This window comes from Leuciscus leuciscus (genome assembly GCF_965113295.1).
Source record: "Leuciscus leuciscus genome assembly, chromosome: 11".
In the NCBI taxonomy this organism is placed as follows: Eukaryota; Metazoa; Chordata; class Actinopteri; order Cypriniformes; family Leuciscidae; genus Leuciscus; species Leuciscus leuciscus.
This window is the reverse complement of record NC_138735.1, coordinates 13,342,268-13,358,082: the sequence shown is the minus strand read 5'-3', so window position 1 is coordinate 13,358,082 and position 15,815 is coordinate 13,342,268. Positions and strand designations below refer to the sequence as shown.

Genomic DNA, 15,815 nt, shown 5'->3' with positions numbered 1-15,815 from the left:
CCAAAACACAAGCAGACGCTCGCTCTCTCTCCTCTTCGCTCTCTTCCTCTCAACTCATCCAACTTCTCTGGACCCTCCTCCCCGGCGCAGCGCTTCTCCAAGGAACATCTGAAGGAGGCCCTGGCCTTCTCCATCGAACGAACCCATGTTCGAGTCGTAACAGCCGGTCTTTGCAACTAAGATTTCCAGCCTCTCCCATCCCGGGAGACGAATCTGAACTTTCTCGGTAACGTTAAATTCAAGTGAGCCTTTACATCGTTTTGCGAAACGACCCAGAAGACAAAGCTAGACGCAAACCAGCCGGACACGCGCACGCGCGCGTCCCCTTTTCAGCATCACACTGAAAGAGTACCACAACTCGCAAGTATATTGATTCCTATAAAAGCTGTTCCAGGTGTCTAGGTCTTAGGTCTGTGATTTAAGTTACCCTCTATCTTCCCTCTATATCTTTCTTTCTTTCATTTTATGTCTTTGTTCGGTTAAATGTTTGTTTGCATTTTTACGTACGTTTATGTTTGTAGTTTATATAATCTCTAGTGTGTGCCATTTTATTAATAAACCCATTTATACTTTTAATTGTCTCTGTGTTTGAAAACCCACCTTATAAAGTCAATGAAATTTTAAAGATCTAAGCTACAAGCTCGATATTGACTACCTTGAGTAGTTTTAATTCATAAACTCAGAAAGTTTGATATTCGCGGCCAGAAGATAAAACTTTCTTGGAGTTTGAAAAGAGATAACCCCTTCTTAACTGTAATGATCAGACAGTACAGAACAAGGTAATCTCGATAATTGATAAAATAAATGTACATGCGACTTATGAATTATGACCATGAGTCATAAATATTAATATCCCCTATATTCTTGAGCTAATTCACATTTACCCCGAGTCGTTTACGCTACAGTATATATAGTAGCAGTTGTACTTTCGCGCCCGGTGACGTCATCTGTAATTTACGTCACGTCGAACAGAGTTTTATTTTTAGTTCTTTGAACATTTTTGTAAGGTTTAATAGTTTTGAAATGTATGATATTGTGTAATATGTGAAAAGCTAGTGTTAAAACCAAACGTTATATATTCTAAAAGTGGTTTAAAAACAAGTTAGAAGTTTGTCAGCTCATGCATTGTGGAAGAGTCAAAATGATTGCTAATTGAAAATGGAAAATGCATTTAGGAATTATATGCAAGTGGTAACATAAGCTAGGTTTTATATTAAGTTGAAAAGAGACAACTTACAAGGTAACAGTGGTTATCATTTTGATTTATTTAATCAAATACAATTTATATCTCAGTAATTGCTGAAAGTTGAGAAAAGACAAATTGTATTTTATTTTTGAAACTGTCTATTTCATCAGAAGACATTGTGTGTTGTAACCAAGTAGGATTTTAATTGTGATTGTGTAATAAATCCTCTTGGCTCTCTTTCTGCTGAGCGAGATGAGAAACGGACGTATAAGCTGTTTACATGATACCAGCCGGTACCTGTAACAATAACTTACTGCGGCGTTACTGTGCGTTCACACCGGACGCGAATAGCGCGTCAAATTCGCGTCTACCGCGTCTAGTTTGACGCTTGACCACGTGTACATTTGCGTGTCAAGAGAGAGATTGACGCGCGTAAAAACAAAAGTTTGAAGCGAAATTTACGCGCGTCAGAGGCGAAAGTTTCGAAACCCGTTGACGGCCATCTTTTTTAGATGTTTATCGAGCATTAGCATTAATCGAGAGAGTCACCGCTCGTATATGCTCTGGAGAGCAGAAACAGCTGTGTAGGGGACATCGTCGCTGTACTCGGGTCCACCAGACTCTCCGGAGGGTTTCAGGAGTTTCACAATTTGGTCCAGGACCTAGGTTTGGTGGACCTAACGGTGAGGACGCTGACGAGGACAGCGTAGGCCGTATAAGGCCTCGGCCTCGAGTGGTCGCTGCCTGACGAGCCCGCGCTGTACAGCCCGGCGCGAGGTTCACCCTCGCCCGCACCCACCTAATCTGTCATTTATTTTTGTTTTGATAATAAATGGAGCCAGCCTCCAAAAGTGAAACCTGTCCTGTGATTTTTATTTTAGTTTGTATACACTAAATTGTATTTGTTGTCTTCACATTAGATTAATAATGTTTCATATAGATATGGAATAAATTGCATTCAATACAAAATGAGTATCTCTCATATATTGAAATCGAGTTTTTATGTGAAAGATTTGCTTTGTTGTGCATTTTAGTCATATTACAAAATAATTTATTGAGGCCAAACATAAAATAACATTATAAACTGTCACTTCACCACGTGACAGCAGCAAGCAGGCTCCTGATTGGTTAACGCGGCGTGAATTGACGCAGAAGTTCAGATTTTTCAACTCGGGCGGCAGACGCGAATTCGCGTCAAACACGAGAATGCACAAAAAGCACTACATAAAACATTAGAGCGTAACGCGCTTAACGCGCCAGACGCTCAATTCGCGCCATTCGCGCGAACGAGGCGTATTCGCGTCTACCGCGCCGCGCTCTACGCCTCATTCGCGCCGCAGGAATTTTTTACGCGCGTAACGCGTCTTTGCATTGACTTAACATTGAAATCACTCGCGCCTGACGCTGTACTCGGGTCTACCAGACCCTCCAGAGGGTTTCAGGAGTTTCACAATTTGCTCCAGGAGCTAGGTTTGGTGGACCTAACGGTGAGGACGCTGACGAGGACAGCGTAGGCCGTAAGGCCTCGGCCTCGAGTGGTCGCTGCCTGACGAGCCCGCGCTCTACAGCCCGGCGCGAGGTTCACCCTCGCCCGCACCCACCTAATCTGTCATTTATTTTTGTTTTTGTCATTTATTTTTGAATTTTTTACGCGCATAGCGCGTCTTTGCATTGACTTAACATTGAAATCACTCGCGCCTGACGCGCTATTCGCGTCCGGTGTGAACGCACCAGAGTACCAGTAATCTGGACTTTTATGATACAAGTAGACATGAATTTTGTATATTGCAGAGCCTTGTCTGAGGTGACAGATGAGGATTTGGAGTTACTGAGAGGATTGACAGGGACACCTATGAGCTACATAGCAAACAGGCCACCAATAGATGTAGCAGTAGGTCAGGAAATGTACCCTCTTGGAAGTGGTTTGAGCTACCAGGTAAAGCAGTGACAGATTAAAACTTGATACAGATTAAGATTAATTTATTATCATTTGCAGGCAGCCACAGTTCATTACAAAATAAAAACATTCACAATGTAACAAAAATTCGAACTAAGAATGAACAATACTTCTACAGCATTTATTAATCTTAATGTTAATTTAAACATTTACATTATTCCAAATCAAGATTTGTATTATTACATTTTATTCATTCTAATAACTTGTGTGACAGGCAGACAGAAATCAAGGCCACATGAGTTAACTGCAGCACTTTGCTGTCCCTATGTGGTTTCTTTAGCAGCCTATGCCCGAATAATGTGCTGCTGGAAATTAGACAACATACACACCACAAACCATATCTGGTTTATATTTCCTAACATGGAATTAGGGATCCTACCAGATACGATCTTACATTTTTTGACTTTGGCTATTGCTCTTTCTACATGCACTCTGTGTTTGGCTATTTTCTTTGTCTTCTCAACATCTGGGACTGGCATTTGAAGATTTGACTTTGTAAATGGTGGAATGTTTAGATTAAGGTCAAGCTCCTTCACATCTTTCTCAATGAGAAACCCCTTATCCACCATGAGCCCATCACCTTTCTTAAGGTAGCCACACTGAAGAAGACCTTTCAGTAAATCTTTGATTTTGCACTGTCTGAATAGCTCTTGGTCAGAAATGGATCCTGTGTAAAGTGTAGATGCAAACATAATGGAGCCACGAGGATCACAGACTATCAGAGACTTAAGTGTGTTAGTAGACTTGTAGTTAGAATAAGTCTGACTTTGCACTAACAGTGAGCTGGGCTTCTCTATCTTTATCTCTGTGCAATCCAGAATTGCAAAAGTTGTTGGAAACTCTGATTTGTAGTTGCCTGGCATGTTTTCTGTGATGATGTCCCTGTGTGGCCAAACAGACACATTACCTAGCCTACCATACATGAAGTCAATCCATGAACTAAATAAAGTGCTAACACTTTGCATATCAATTTGAAATTTGAAAGCTAGCTCTTTGAGGTTGAAGTTTTGTCTTTTGTCTCATAAGTACAAGTAGAAATTGTTGACGTAAAGGCATATGCTGGATGTGCCTGTTCAATTTCTCATATGTTAAGGGGATGTGTGTTTGTGGTACTGTGTCGTTATCTGGTAGTCTGAAAAATGTACACAGTTTGTTAAACTCATCGTAAGTGAACCCAGTGCAGTATCGGAAGTAGTTAGGGACACCGCTGTTATTTATCACCTCGGCTGTTAGTGGGTAAGGAGCCTGACAAGTTTGTATTTTCGCCCTTAGCAAGTCATTTTCTTTTTCTTTTTGAGCAAGAAGAGTCTTCAGTCGTTCCAGTTCCTCCTGTTTTTCTTTCATCTGGGGTTGGTCATCTGTGCACTCTGTAAACATAAGAATGAAATGATTAGAACTAGTGTTTTATTAACACAGGACATAAACAAAGTGTAAATAACTAAAAAACATTGCAATATACTTTTTTCTTCTTTCTTGTGTGTGTAGCTCCCATTATTGGACAACACTTTGCCAAGATCCTCCCTATCAAACCCTACTGATGATTTTCCAGTATTCCCTTTGCCACCACAGCCAAGCACTTTCTGCACGGTCCTAACAAAAGATCAGATGAAATGCTATAATACCATGATGGTCTCAAGGTCTGAATCTGAGGCACTGGAGAAACAAACCAGACAACAGAGCATCAACAACATCTGGCATTGTGTCCACTCTCACCATCTTACTTCATCCTCTTTCAAGAGAGTATACTCCAGGAAAGCAGACTACGAGAAGCTTACCACCAGCATGCTGAGGAAGAAGACACTGCAAACCTCAGCAATGAAGAGAGGCCTGGAGCTTGAGCCAGTTGCTGCAGCCCAATACACAGGGGTCACAGGAAATCAAGTGTACATGTGTGGCTTTGTCGTCAATCCCAACACCCGCCATTTAGGTACATCTCCTGACAGGAAAGTCCTTCAGCGTGGCTGTGACAAAAGCTATGGACTTTTAGAAATAAAGTGCCCAGACCAGTACAGCTACACAGGTTATAAATACCTCCAAAAGCAAAGTGGTGACACATACCGTCTCAAACGTAATCATGAGTACTATTACCAAGTTATAGGACAGATGGGAATAACTGGGATGCCATGGTGTGACTTTTTTGTGAAATGTGACAATGACTACCATCTGGAACGCATTCAATTTGATGCAGAAATGTGGGGGGAAATTAAATCTAAACTAGACTGGTTCTTTTTTGAGCATTTCCTACCAGCCCTGTGCAGTTAAACATCACTAACAAAAAACAAAACACATACCCATTTCAGTGACCAGAGTGCTCTCCCCTGTAGTGGTATCCTCCATCAATGATTCTGTTGCCATCTCTCCTGTACCCATGTCTTGTAGATCACACCCGACACTGTTAATATGATATATACACATTTGATATTTCCAATATAATATGCTTAGCAGGCTACATAACATCTGATGTGATTGTAATTTGTAATGTCATATGTACAAAATAAAAAATATTGCATTATTGTTATTATTTGCTTTTTCTTGATATGAATGACCAAAAAATGAATCATCACGTCAGTGACCCATATCAGATAATCACCTGATGATTTCAGTATTATCTGGCATCCTGTCAACTCGTCTTTTCCTTGGTGCCACTGACAGTGGTCGCAACTTTGGCGGACGTCTCGCAGGTGTAACGCTACTATGGTCATATGTCAATGCAGACAGTGGATCAGGGTGAGTGGGTGTCGGCAGGCCATCAACGAAGTGCTGGAGTTTAATGACAGAGGAATGGATTTATTCATTCTAAATTACGTCTTAAGTATCTTAAAAGGAAATTCATTCTGTCAGGGTTCTGCCCTGGCAGCGTTGTCTGTCTTGTCTCTGTTTAATGTTTCTATGTTTATGTTGTGCTTAAACACATGGCTGTGTCTTTGTTTGTGTTTGCCATGTGTCTCTTCCTCCTCGTTTCCCGTTACCACGCCCCCTTGTTTAGTTGAGTCATTGTTTGAGTGTTAGCACCTGTCTCCTCGTTAAGTCCTTGTTTGTCTGAGTGTGCTCACCTGTTCCTCATGTTCTTAGCTCCCTTTATATGTTTGCTCTTTCCCTCTTGTGTTTGCCAGTTTGTTAAATGTTGTACCTCAGAGTACTACTGTGTCTCAGTATCGTTTCTCTAAGTCTTTAGTGTTTTGTTGTAAAAGTCTGTTAGTGCTCTGGTTACTGCCTTTTGGCTCTGTCTTGTTCCCTGTTCCTGTCCAAGTCCTGTCCAGCAAGCAGCCCTGTTCTGAGCCTGAGGTTCCTGAGCGCCAAGCTGTAAGAAGTTCCTGTCTGGCTTTAGCTGGTTACCTCTGGTCTCACTCTGATCTGCCATATCTACACTCCAGCCTACGGACACCTCATTACATCTGCTGCTCTGCTGTTGTCACTGTCTCATCTCTACCTATTGTTTGGATTGCTACCCTCTCCCACCTCGTCGTGTCATCTGTTTGTCAATAAAGCTGTTAATTGTCATCCTGCATTTGAGTCCTCCTTCACAGATCCATAACACATTCAGTACACAGACAAAGGCCAGACATGTCAGGCAAAACTTCTTTAGGCTGTTAAGCTACCGTAAGTTAGTTACGTTAAGCTTTTAACAATACATTTCTCCGGTGACGACAAATTGTAAAAACATGTTCAAAATAAAACAAAGACTGTGCTACACAGTAAAAGGTTGCAGTGAGTATAATTGAGTTAAAGGACAAGTTCGGTATTTTACACCTAAAGCCCTGTTTACAGATCGTATCTGATGAAATAGAATGGTTAAGATTAAAATTTGGACACATGCTCCTGTCCCGAGAATTTTAGGTCTATTTCGCTTTTGTGGACCTATTTTGCCAAACGAGTCACACCCGTGATTCTTCCGTTGAGAGCTTGAATAATAGACACTCCAGCCCAGTTGGTGGCGATAATGCACCTTTGCCAATTGCAAGCAAACCACGGGCATTTCATTGAATACACAGAAGAAGCAGAAGAAGAAGCGGCGGAGCAATACCGTAAAGGTGCTGCGGTCTCACAGCACGTCCTATTAAGTCAATGGAGTTGGACAAAAACTACGATAAAACCTGTTAGAATGCATCTTTTTCAGCGATTTTTGAGTGAACATATCAGTGAACACCCCTGACCACTCGGTGAGTTTCACGTCTTTGTAAACGAAAGTTTAATGTGTTTTTAGGACGGAATCTTCCAGTGCACATAGACAACCATTGTGGGGGTGGGGCGGGGAAGCGAAATAAACCTAAAATTCTCGGGACAGCAGCATGTGTCCAAATTTTAATCTTAACCGTTCTATTTCATCAGATACGATCTGTAAACAGGGCTTTAAGTGTAAAATACCGAACTTGTCCTTTAACGTTACCTTTGAACACACATAGATGTGTTTGGCTGTGGAACGATTTCTCATCTTGTCCAAACTCAGTTGCTGGTGAGGCCGTCCACACAAACGTATCCATTTCATGCACTTCTCCAGGTTACTGACAGGTTTAGGGAACGGGTGAAATTGTACATTGCCCAGCCTTTCTGGGTACCTACTGTCTGCGTTGCAAGTCCCATACGAGCACCGTTTCACCATTTTCAAAGTTAATCGCCGATGCTAGTCAAGTACGCCGGACTTGTTTGTTTGTCGGGCAAAATGGCGGATAGTCACGGGGGCACAAAATATCGGCGCTATGATTGGTCAGATCACCTGTCAATCAAGCGTTCTTAGAACTACTCTCCCCCAAACTCGGTTTTGGCCAAGTGGCCATAGGAACTGGTAGGAGGGGTAAGGGAGTGACGCAAGCACGGTGACTTTTATTTTGACGGCACGACGGACCTTTATTTTGGCGGCGCTGAGAACGCCAGAGCAAACAATGCTCGCATTCTCTGTGTTTATTAGTTAGCGATCTGTCTAACAGTACTGTTTAATATGTTATTAGATAGAACTGTTATAGAAAGTACACAGTATATGAAAAAAAGGTTATTAGCCTATGCCGTGTTGCTAGCTGGGCCAGGGCCGGTGTGGCGAAGTATTCAGTCACTCTGAAGTATTCGGTCCGGGCTGAGGACCCAATTAGTATGCCTGATCTAAATCTGTTCTCGCGATAACTTGTAGCTAACGTGAGCTATTTTAGTGTTATTATGTGGTAGCTTTATGTAGAATGCTAAATCCCGCTGCTATATGCAAGGTAAGATTAAATTAAATTGTATATTGTATATGTAAATTGTGTATATTCTATAGCTAATATTTAAAATCTCAAGTTGCGTCAATAGCAGGAGAAAGACCGCGAAATTTAAAAATACTACTGTTAATGTGTCACGAAATGTAGTTCTCTTACGAGAGGTCTCTCGTACTGCGTAAAAAAAAATCCTTTTTCCGCGAGATATTGAAGCCAAAAATTATCCTTAATTTTGTAATAATGCAAAACGCGTTGCGGCAGCATGCAGACATAGGTGAGACAGCTCGCGCGCCTATTGGCTGCTCTGCGGCAACTGCAGCAGCCTATCGAGCGAGGCCTGGCGTGACGCCAGACCCAATCAGGGCACTTCGCGCCCGCTGCGTCACGTCCCGCCGAAATGGGCGTGGTCTAGGCCTATAAATACCGCTCGCAGGCAGCTATTATCTGATTTTTCATCCTTCAAGCGAAGCACACGCATCGCTGGAGCCGGAGAAGAAGCCGCGCCGTCTGAGAGAGAGCACCTTCAGCGGGACGAGTCACTGAAGTCGCTGGCCGCGCCGCCTTCCTGCCTTCCTGCTGCGCTTTCCGGCGCTTATATCCTTTCCTTATTACACTGTACTTTTGTGTGTGTGTGTGTCGCCGCCGCGACACACATTCTAAAAGAGCTAGCGTCTTTTTAAAGATGCCTTCCTGCGGCTCGTGCAGAGCCACACTCAGCGACGGGGACCGCCACGTGGTTTGCGTTTCCTGCCTGGGTGAGGAACATGCAGTTCTCGCGCTCGCTGACGGCGGCTGCCCTCACTGCGAGCTGATGGCAATGGCGACTCTGAGGACTCGCCTAGCCTTCTTCACCGAGACTGCTCCCCCGCCCGCCGCGCCATAAAAAGCGCCGCGCCCAGTGGGCCCCGGAACCCTCCCTCAGCCGCCAAAGCTCGCCGGTTCGCCCGCTTGCTTCCCCGGCTTCGTCAGCCTCGCTTCCGTTGACATCGTGGATGAGGAAGCCCTGCTGGGAGAGGATGATTCCTGCTCTATCCTGGCGTCAGGCAGTGAGGATTGGGGGGGCTCTAAGGACCCCACGCCCCCTGCCCGCACGTCGTCAGGCAAGAGAGCGTCCATCGAGACGGAGCTCATGCGAGTACTCGCACAGGCCGCGGCCCTACCCTCTAAAGCTTGCCGCACGACGTCAAGCCTGCTCCGCCGCGCTTTCTCCGCCGCCGGGCAAGCTGCGTCAGCGCTGCACACCATGGCAACGCTTCAGATCTTCCAGGCCGATCTCCTCCGTAAGCTGGATGAGGAAGGACCTGACGCGATCTGCGTGCCGGACTTAAGGAGTGCCACGGACCTCGCTCTCCGTGCTACTAAGTCTGCAGCGCAAGCCATTGGACGGAATATGGCCTCTCTCACCGTGACTGAGAGACATCTTTGGCTGACGCTCTCGGAAATGGCCGAGTCTGAGCGCACCGCGTTCCTCGACGCCCCGCTTTCCGCCACAGGCCTCTTTGGATCCTCCGTCAAGGATTTCGCGGAGAGATTCGCAGAGGTACAGAAAGCGTCACAGGCTATGAAGCACTTCCTCCCGAAGCGCTCCAGCTCTGCAGCAGGCCGTGCGAAACCGTCTGCTCAGAGCTCACAGCCACAGCCACCGTCCACTGCCTCCACTTCACAGCGCCGCCAGGCCCGAAGCGCGAGACCGCGCTCCCGCTCATCCGGTCGCCGCCCCGCTGTACGTGGCTTGCGACCTAGGATTAGGTGAAGCCCGAGGCCCCGAAGTCGTCCTAGCACAGCTAGGAAAACGACGGTGTTTAAGTCCCGCTGCGGCCAGACTCACACCAAAGCTATTCGCTCGTCCAGTTCCAGCAAATGTGACTGTTCCAGTGTTTTCTGCAGCCAACAAGTCGGTTCTGTCACCCGCTTGCCTGCACACAAATGCCGTTTTCACGGCTACCCAGATAAATCCCCAAAAGAGTGTATTTTCTGGTGTCCCGGCCACGGCCGATGGTGTTTTATGTGTAGTAAGAATGCCCACTGCCCAGTGCCCATCCCTACACACAAGCACAGCCTGTCACACAGGGCTCGCGCACATAAAACCGACTCAGATCGGTTGCGCTTCAAACATGGTGAATGTGCCCACTACCCAGTGCCCACTAACACCGCGTTATGCATGTCTCACGGTTTCTGTAAAAACGAAACCAACGTGCACTCGCTTCACGCAAGCGAACGATGCTTTCGGTGTGATAAATGTGCCCGCTGTCCCGCGCCCACATCCACACATAGACATGACAGTTCCCACGGGAACCGCCCAGCCCTCCCCCTCGCGGCTGACCACCGCAGAGGAGTCGAGCGCGGGCAATCTGCCCGCTGTTATCAGCGCGTCCCATGCCTCAAATGTCACGAGCGCGATGCTTGTGTTGCAGCACGCCGAAGCTTCTCCATCGCTGAGCGAGCGGAGCGCGCTTCGTATTCAACCCCTAGCTATCCATGCAGACGCATGGGCAAAGCTGCCCGGGGTTTCGAAGTGGGTGCTGAACATTATAAAAAGAGGCTATTCGCTGCAGTTTCGCCGACGCCCTCGCCGCTATGTGGCGCGCGTCGAGACCACGGTAAAAACAGAAGTAGCACATTTACTTCGAGCCGAAGTGGCGAAACTATTGAGCAAAGGGGCCATAGAGCCCCTCTCTCAAGTCCAGAGCGAAGGAGGGCTATACAGCAGATACTTCCTGGTACCGAAAAAAGACGGGGGTCTCAGACCCATACTAGATCTAAGGCAACTGAACAAAGTGCTTGTGAAGCGACAGTTCAGGATGCTCACGACCAGACAAATCCTTGTGCAGATTCGCCAAGGAGATTGGTTTGTGTCAATAGATCTGAAAGATGCGTATTTTCAAATACAGATAGCGTCACGTCACAGGCGATATTTGAGATTCGCCTTCGAGGGCCAGGCATATCAGTACACAGTCCTGCCATTCGGTTTGTCCCTGGCACCCCGTACATTTACGAAGTGCATGGACGCGGCGCTCGCACCCCTCAGAATGAGAGGCATGCGAGTGCTGAACTATTTGGACGATTGGCTGATTCTAGCGCAATCTCGCGCAGTGCTCATAGAACACACGACCATTTTACTCGATCACCTCGAGGATTTGGGTCTCAGTGTCAATTGGGCGAAGAGCTCTCTGTTACCCAGTCAGAAGATATCTTTCCTGGGCACAGAATTGGACTCGCTGTCCATGATAGCGCGACTATCGCCACAGCGCGCGGTAGACATTCAACGCACAGCGAACGCGTTTCGCTGCGGCGCGTCTGTCCCGCTCAAGAAATTTCAGAAGATGCTAGGTCTCATGGCCTCAGCATCGTCAGTGCTCCAGCTCGGCCTGCTCCGCATGCGCCCGCTGCAGTTTTGGCTGAAAGCGCGAGTCCCACGCAGAGCGTGGGCATCCGGTTCGCTTCGCCTCAGGGTCAATCAGAAGTGCGTCACAGCTCTGAAACCTTGGAGAGCGAACGACTGGTACCAATCAGGTGTAAGCCTGGGGACTTCCTCGAGGGTGAAAGTGGTGTCCACGGACGCGTCCACCTCGGGATGGGGAGCGCTGCTCGAGGGCAGACCGTTCTTCGGCCAGTGGTCGGAACGGGAGAAGCTCCTACACATAAACTGCCTCGAAATGCTGGCAGTAGACAACGCGCTGACGCGTTTTTGTCCCCAGATAAAAGGACGCCACGTCTTGGTCCGTTCGGACAACATGTCTGTGGTGTCCTACATAAATCGCCAGGGCGGCCTCAGGTCCAAGAACCTGTACAGGCTGGCAGAACGCCTCCTGGTATGGGCTCAGTGCAACCTGCGCTCGCTCAGAGCAGCGCACGTGCCAGGGCTCCTGAATATAGGACCGGACAGACTGTCCAGGAACAATGTTCCGGCAGGCGAGTGGTCTCTACACCCACAGACAGTCCAACTGCTTTGGAAGAAATTCGGCAGAGCGGAAGTAGACCTGTTTGCGTCTCAAGAAAACGCTCACTGTCAGGAATTTTTCTCCAAGAGCAGGAGCGCGCTGGCCCATGTGTGGCCCCGCCGCCCGCTCTATGCTTTTCCCCCCGTCTCTCTCCTGCCTCAGGTGATAGAACGGATCAGGGAAGAAGGATGCTCAGTACTGCTGGTGGCACCGTTCTGGAAAAACCAACCTTGGTTCCCAGTCGTGATGCAGTTAGCAAGTACTGCCCCGTGGCCAGTACCAGTGAGGAGAGACCTCCTCTCACAGGCCCACGGTTCGATCTGGCATCCTCACCCGGAACTATGGTCCCTTCATGTCTGGGCCATCAACGGGTACATGTTGGACTCCCTAAAGGAGTATTAAACACGATCACGCAGGCTAGAGCTCCGTCTACGAGACGACTCTATTCCTCGAAATGGTCAGTGTTTTCGGGCTGGTGCACAGCCCGTGGTGTGTCACCCACAGACTGTGGTGTGGCGGAGGTGCTTTCCTTCCTACAAGAGCTGTTGGATGGGGGCAGGGCCCCCTCCACGCTCAAAGTTTATGTGGCGGCTATAGCAGCGTTCTCAGAAACAACGCTTGGTCAGTCAATAGGAAGGAACGATTTAGTCATCCGCTTCCTTAGAGGGGCTAAGAGACTGAATCCTCCCAGACCTCCCTCAGTCCCCGTATGGGACCTTTCTACGGTTCTGGAAGCCATGAAAGGTGCGCCATTTGAGCCTTTACAGTCAATCGATTTGAAACACCTGTCTTTCAAGACTGTGTTTCTGCTGGCTCTCGCTTCAGTGAAGCGCATAGGGGACCTACACGCGCTCTCTGTGAGCGCGGCGTGCATGGAGTTTGGGCCTAATGACTCAAAAGTTATACTCGAACCTAAGCACGGTTATGTTCCAAAATCCCTCAACACACCGTTTAGGGCGCAGGTTATCTCCCTGTCAGCCCTACCGGTCCCTGATGGGGAAAGAGACGCGAGCCTCCTTTGCCCAGTCAGGGCATTACGAGCTTATGTGTCTCGCTCGTCTGGTTTCAGACAGACGGAGCAGCTCTTTGTTTCGCTTAGCGGACGTTCTAAGGGACTAGCCGCGTAGAAACAGAGCCTATCCAGATGGATAGTTGATGCTATAGCGCTGGCATACGCCTCCAAGGGCATGCAGTGCCCGTTGGGTGTCAGAGCGCACTCCACGAGAGGCATGGCCTCTTCGTGGGCCTGGTCAAGTGGGATTGCCTTGCAAGACATTTGTATGGCGGCAGGCTGGGCCTCCCCGTCTACATTTATAAGGTTTTATAACCTAGAGGTTCCCGCCTTACAGGCCAGGCTGTTGTCGGTCTAAATATACCAGTACTGTCTGTTCTGATGCAATCGGTTCAGAATACTGTGTCTGCTGAGCACTGCTCGATGAGCACTGCTCGCTGATCGACCGCAAAATGCTTATGGGCAAATGAATAAGACCCACAATTTTCCATCAGTTCAGGCCGTACTCCGCCCTGTCTGTATGATGTAATTTGCGTCTGAGGGACGCTGCTATATGTGGAAGAGCGCGGCTCCGCCCCTCCCTCTTCCCGGACTCCCTGTGAGTTCCCCTGGTGATTATGCACTATATGAACCCCGGGCTTTCACCCTTGGGTCTTTGGTGTCAGATCCTAGCACGCACGGCGTTTTACATTGGGTCCCCTAGTGTAAGATACTTACGCAGTACGAGAGACCTCTCGTAAGAGAACGTACTCGGTTACTAACGTCACCTCGGTTCTCTCTAGAAGAGGGAACGAGTACTGCGTATCTTGCCGTGCATGCACACGCTCTGGTTAGCTTCGGCGATGAAAAACCAGATATCAGCTGCCTGCGAGCTGGATTTATAGGCCTAAGCCACGCCCGTTTCGTCGGGATGTGACGCAGTGGGCGCGAAGCACCCTCATTGGGTCTGACGTCACGCTAGGCCTCGCTTGATAGGCTGCTGCAGTTGCCGCAGAACAGCCAATAGGCACACGAGCCGTCTTGCCTATGTCTGTATGCTGCCGCAACGCGTTTTACAATAATACAAAATTAAGGATAATTTTTTGGCTTCAATATCTCGCGGAAAAGGGATTTTCCCCTAGCGTAAGATACTTACGCAGTACTCGTTCCCTCTTCTAGAGAGAACCGAGGTTACGTTAGTAACCGAGTACGTTCTCTTGGATTACTGTTCTTGTGTGTGTTGCACACTGGACATTGGGAGACAAACTCTTCAATCTGCGTTGACATGTTCGGCCAATACAGAACATCCCTGGCTCTTTCTTTGCATTTACAACTCCAAGGTGTGATTTGTGAATTTTCCTCAGCATTTCTTGTCTCAGTTTGTTTGGAACTATGAGCTTTGCAGATTTAAAAAGAAGTCCTGATGTGAAGCTTATTTCTTCTTTGAATGTCCAGTAGGCTTGAATCAGTTTCGGAACTTCACTTCTTTCCTTGGGCCATCCATCCATGGTCATTTTGCGCAGTAGTTGCATTTCTTGATCAGCAGCCGTTGTAGTGCGGGAAACACTTAGCTTTTCTTCAGACACAGGCAGATATGTTGTTATCCAGCAAAGCTCTAGCTCTTGACCAAGCAAGTCTTCTGTATGCTCATTCAGATATGCACGACTTAGTGCATCAGTAATGTGCATCTCTTTGCCTGGTTTGTAGGCTACCTTTAGGCTGTACCTCTGAAGTCTGAGAAGCATGCGCTGTAATCTAGGTGGAGCTTGGTGCAGTGATTTCTTGAAAATACTTTCCAGTGGTTTGTGATCACTTTCAACTTCCACTTCCTTGCCGTAGATATATTGATGAAATTTCTCACATCCATAAACTATGGCAAGTAGCTCTTTTTCAATTTGCGCATATCTTTTTTGGGCATCCGTGAGTGCACGCGATTCATAAGCCACTGGTTTTTTTATCTTGCAGAATGACTGCTCCGATGCCTTCTGAGCTGGCGTCAACTGAAAGTGTCACTGGTTTCTGTACATCAAAGAATTTCAGTGTTTCAGTGTTGTCAGCAAGCTCTTCATTTTTGTGAAGCTTTCTCTTTGCTCTTCCTCCCAGTGCCACTGAACGTCATCTTCTAACAGCTTTCGAAGAGGAGCACTGACATCAGATAAATTTGGAATGAATTTGGATAGGTATTGCACCATACCCATGAATCTCATGAGTGCTTGTTTGTTTTCAGGATGTGGCATTTGCACGATGGCTCTCACCTTTTCATCATCTGGCTTAAGACCTTCTTCTGAGATGATGTGTCCAAGATATTTTATTTTTGATGTTCTTATCTGGCACTTGCTTTTGTTTAGTTTTAGATTCCATTCTCTTGCTCTTTCCAGCAGCTTGATGAGTCTTTGATCATGTTCTTGTGTTGTCTCTCCCCATACTAGGATGTCATCAATGACGTTGACCACACCTTCAAGACCTTCTAACATCTGCGCGACCGCACGCTGGAAGACTTCACTGGCTGAAGACACACCAAATGGTAAGCGAAGAAATCTGTACCTCCCTATTG

At 47.1% G+C, this 15,815-nt stretch overlaps 1 protein-coding gene across 2 annotated transcripts; it reads right to left on the bottom strand.

Moving 5' to 3' along the window:
• Window positions 1–3,059: 3,059 nt before the first annotated feature.
• Window positions 3,060–8,115, bottom strand: LOC309509366 (uncharacterized protein). 2 transcript variants are annotated; one of them, XM_082184024.1, is made up of 5 exons: window positions 7,531–8,115; window positions 5,734–5,903; window positions 5,435–5,535; window positions 4,365–4,510; window positions 3,060–4,025 (listed from the first exon to the last, which is right to left on the bottom strand). In XM_082184024.1, the coding sequence occupies exons 1-5, from the start codon at window positions 7,741–7,743 to the stop codon at window positions 3,894–3,896; spliced, it is 762 nt and encodes a 253-aa protein (XP_082040150.1). In that variant the 5' UTR covers window positions 7,744–8,115; the 3' UTR covers window positions 3,060–3,893. The 2 variants fall into 2 exon arrangements, 1 of the variants encoding a protein (XP_082040150.1); XR_014209870.1 differs by lacking the exons at window positions 5,435–5,535; window positions 5,734–5,903; window positions 7,531–8,115 and adding an exon at window positions 4,603–4,928 and having other exon boundaries at window positions 3,060–4,510.
• Between the last annotated feature and the right edge of the window lie 7,700 nt (window positions 8,116–15,815).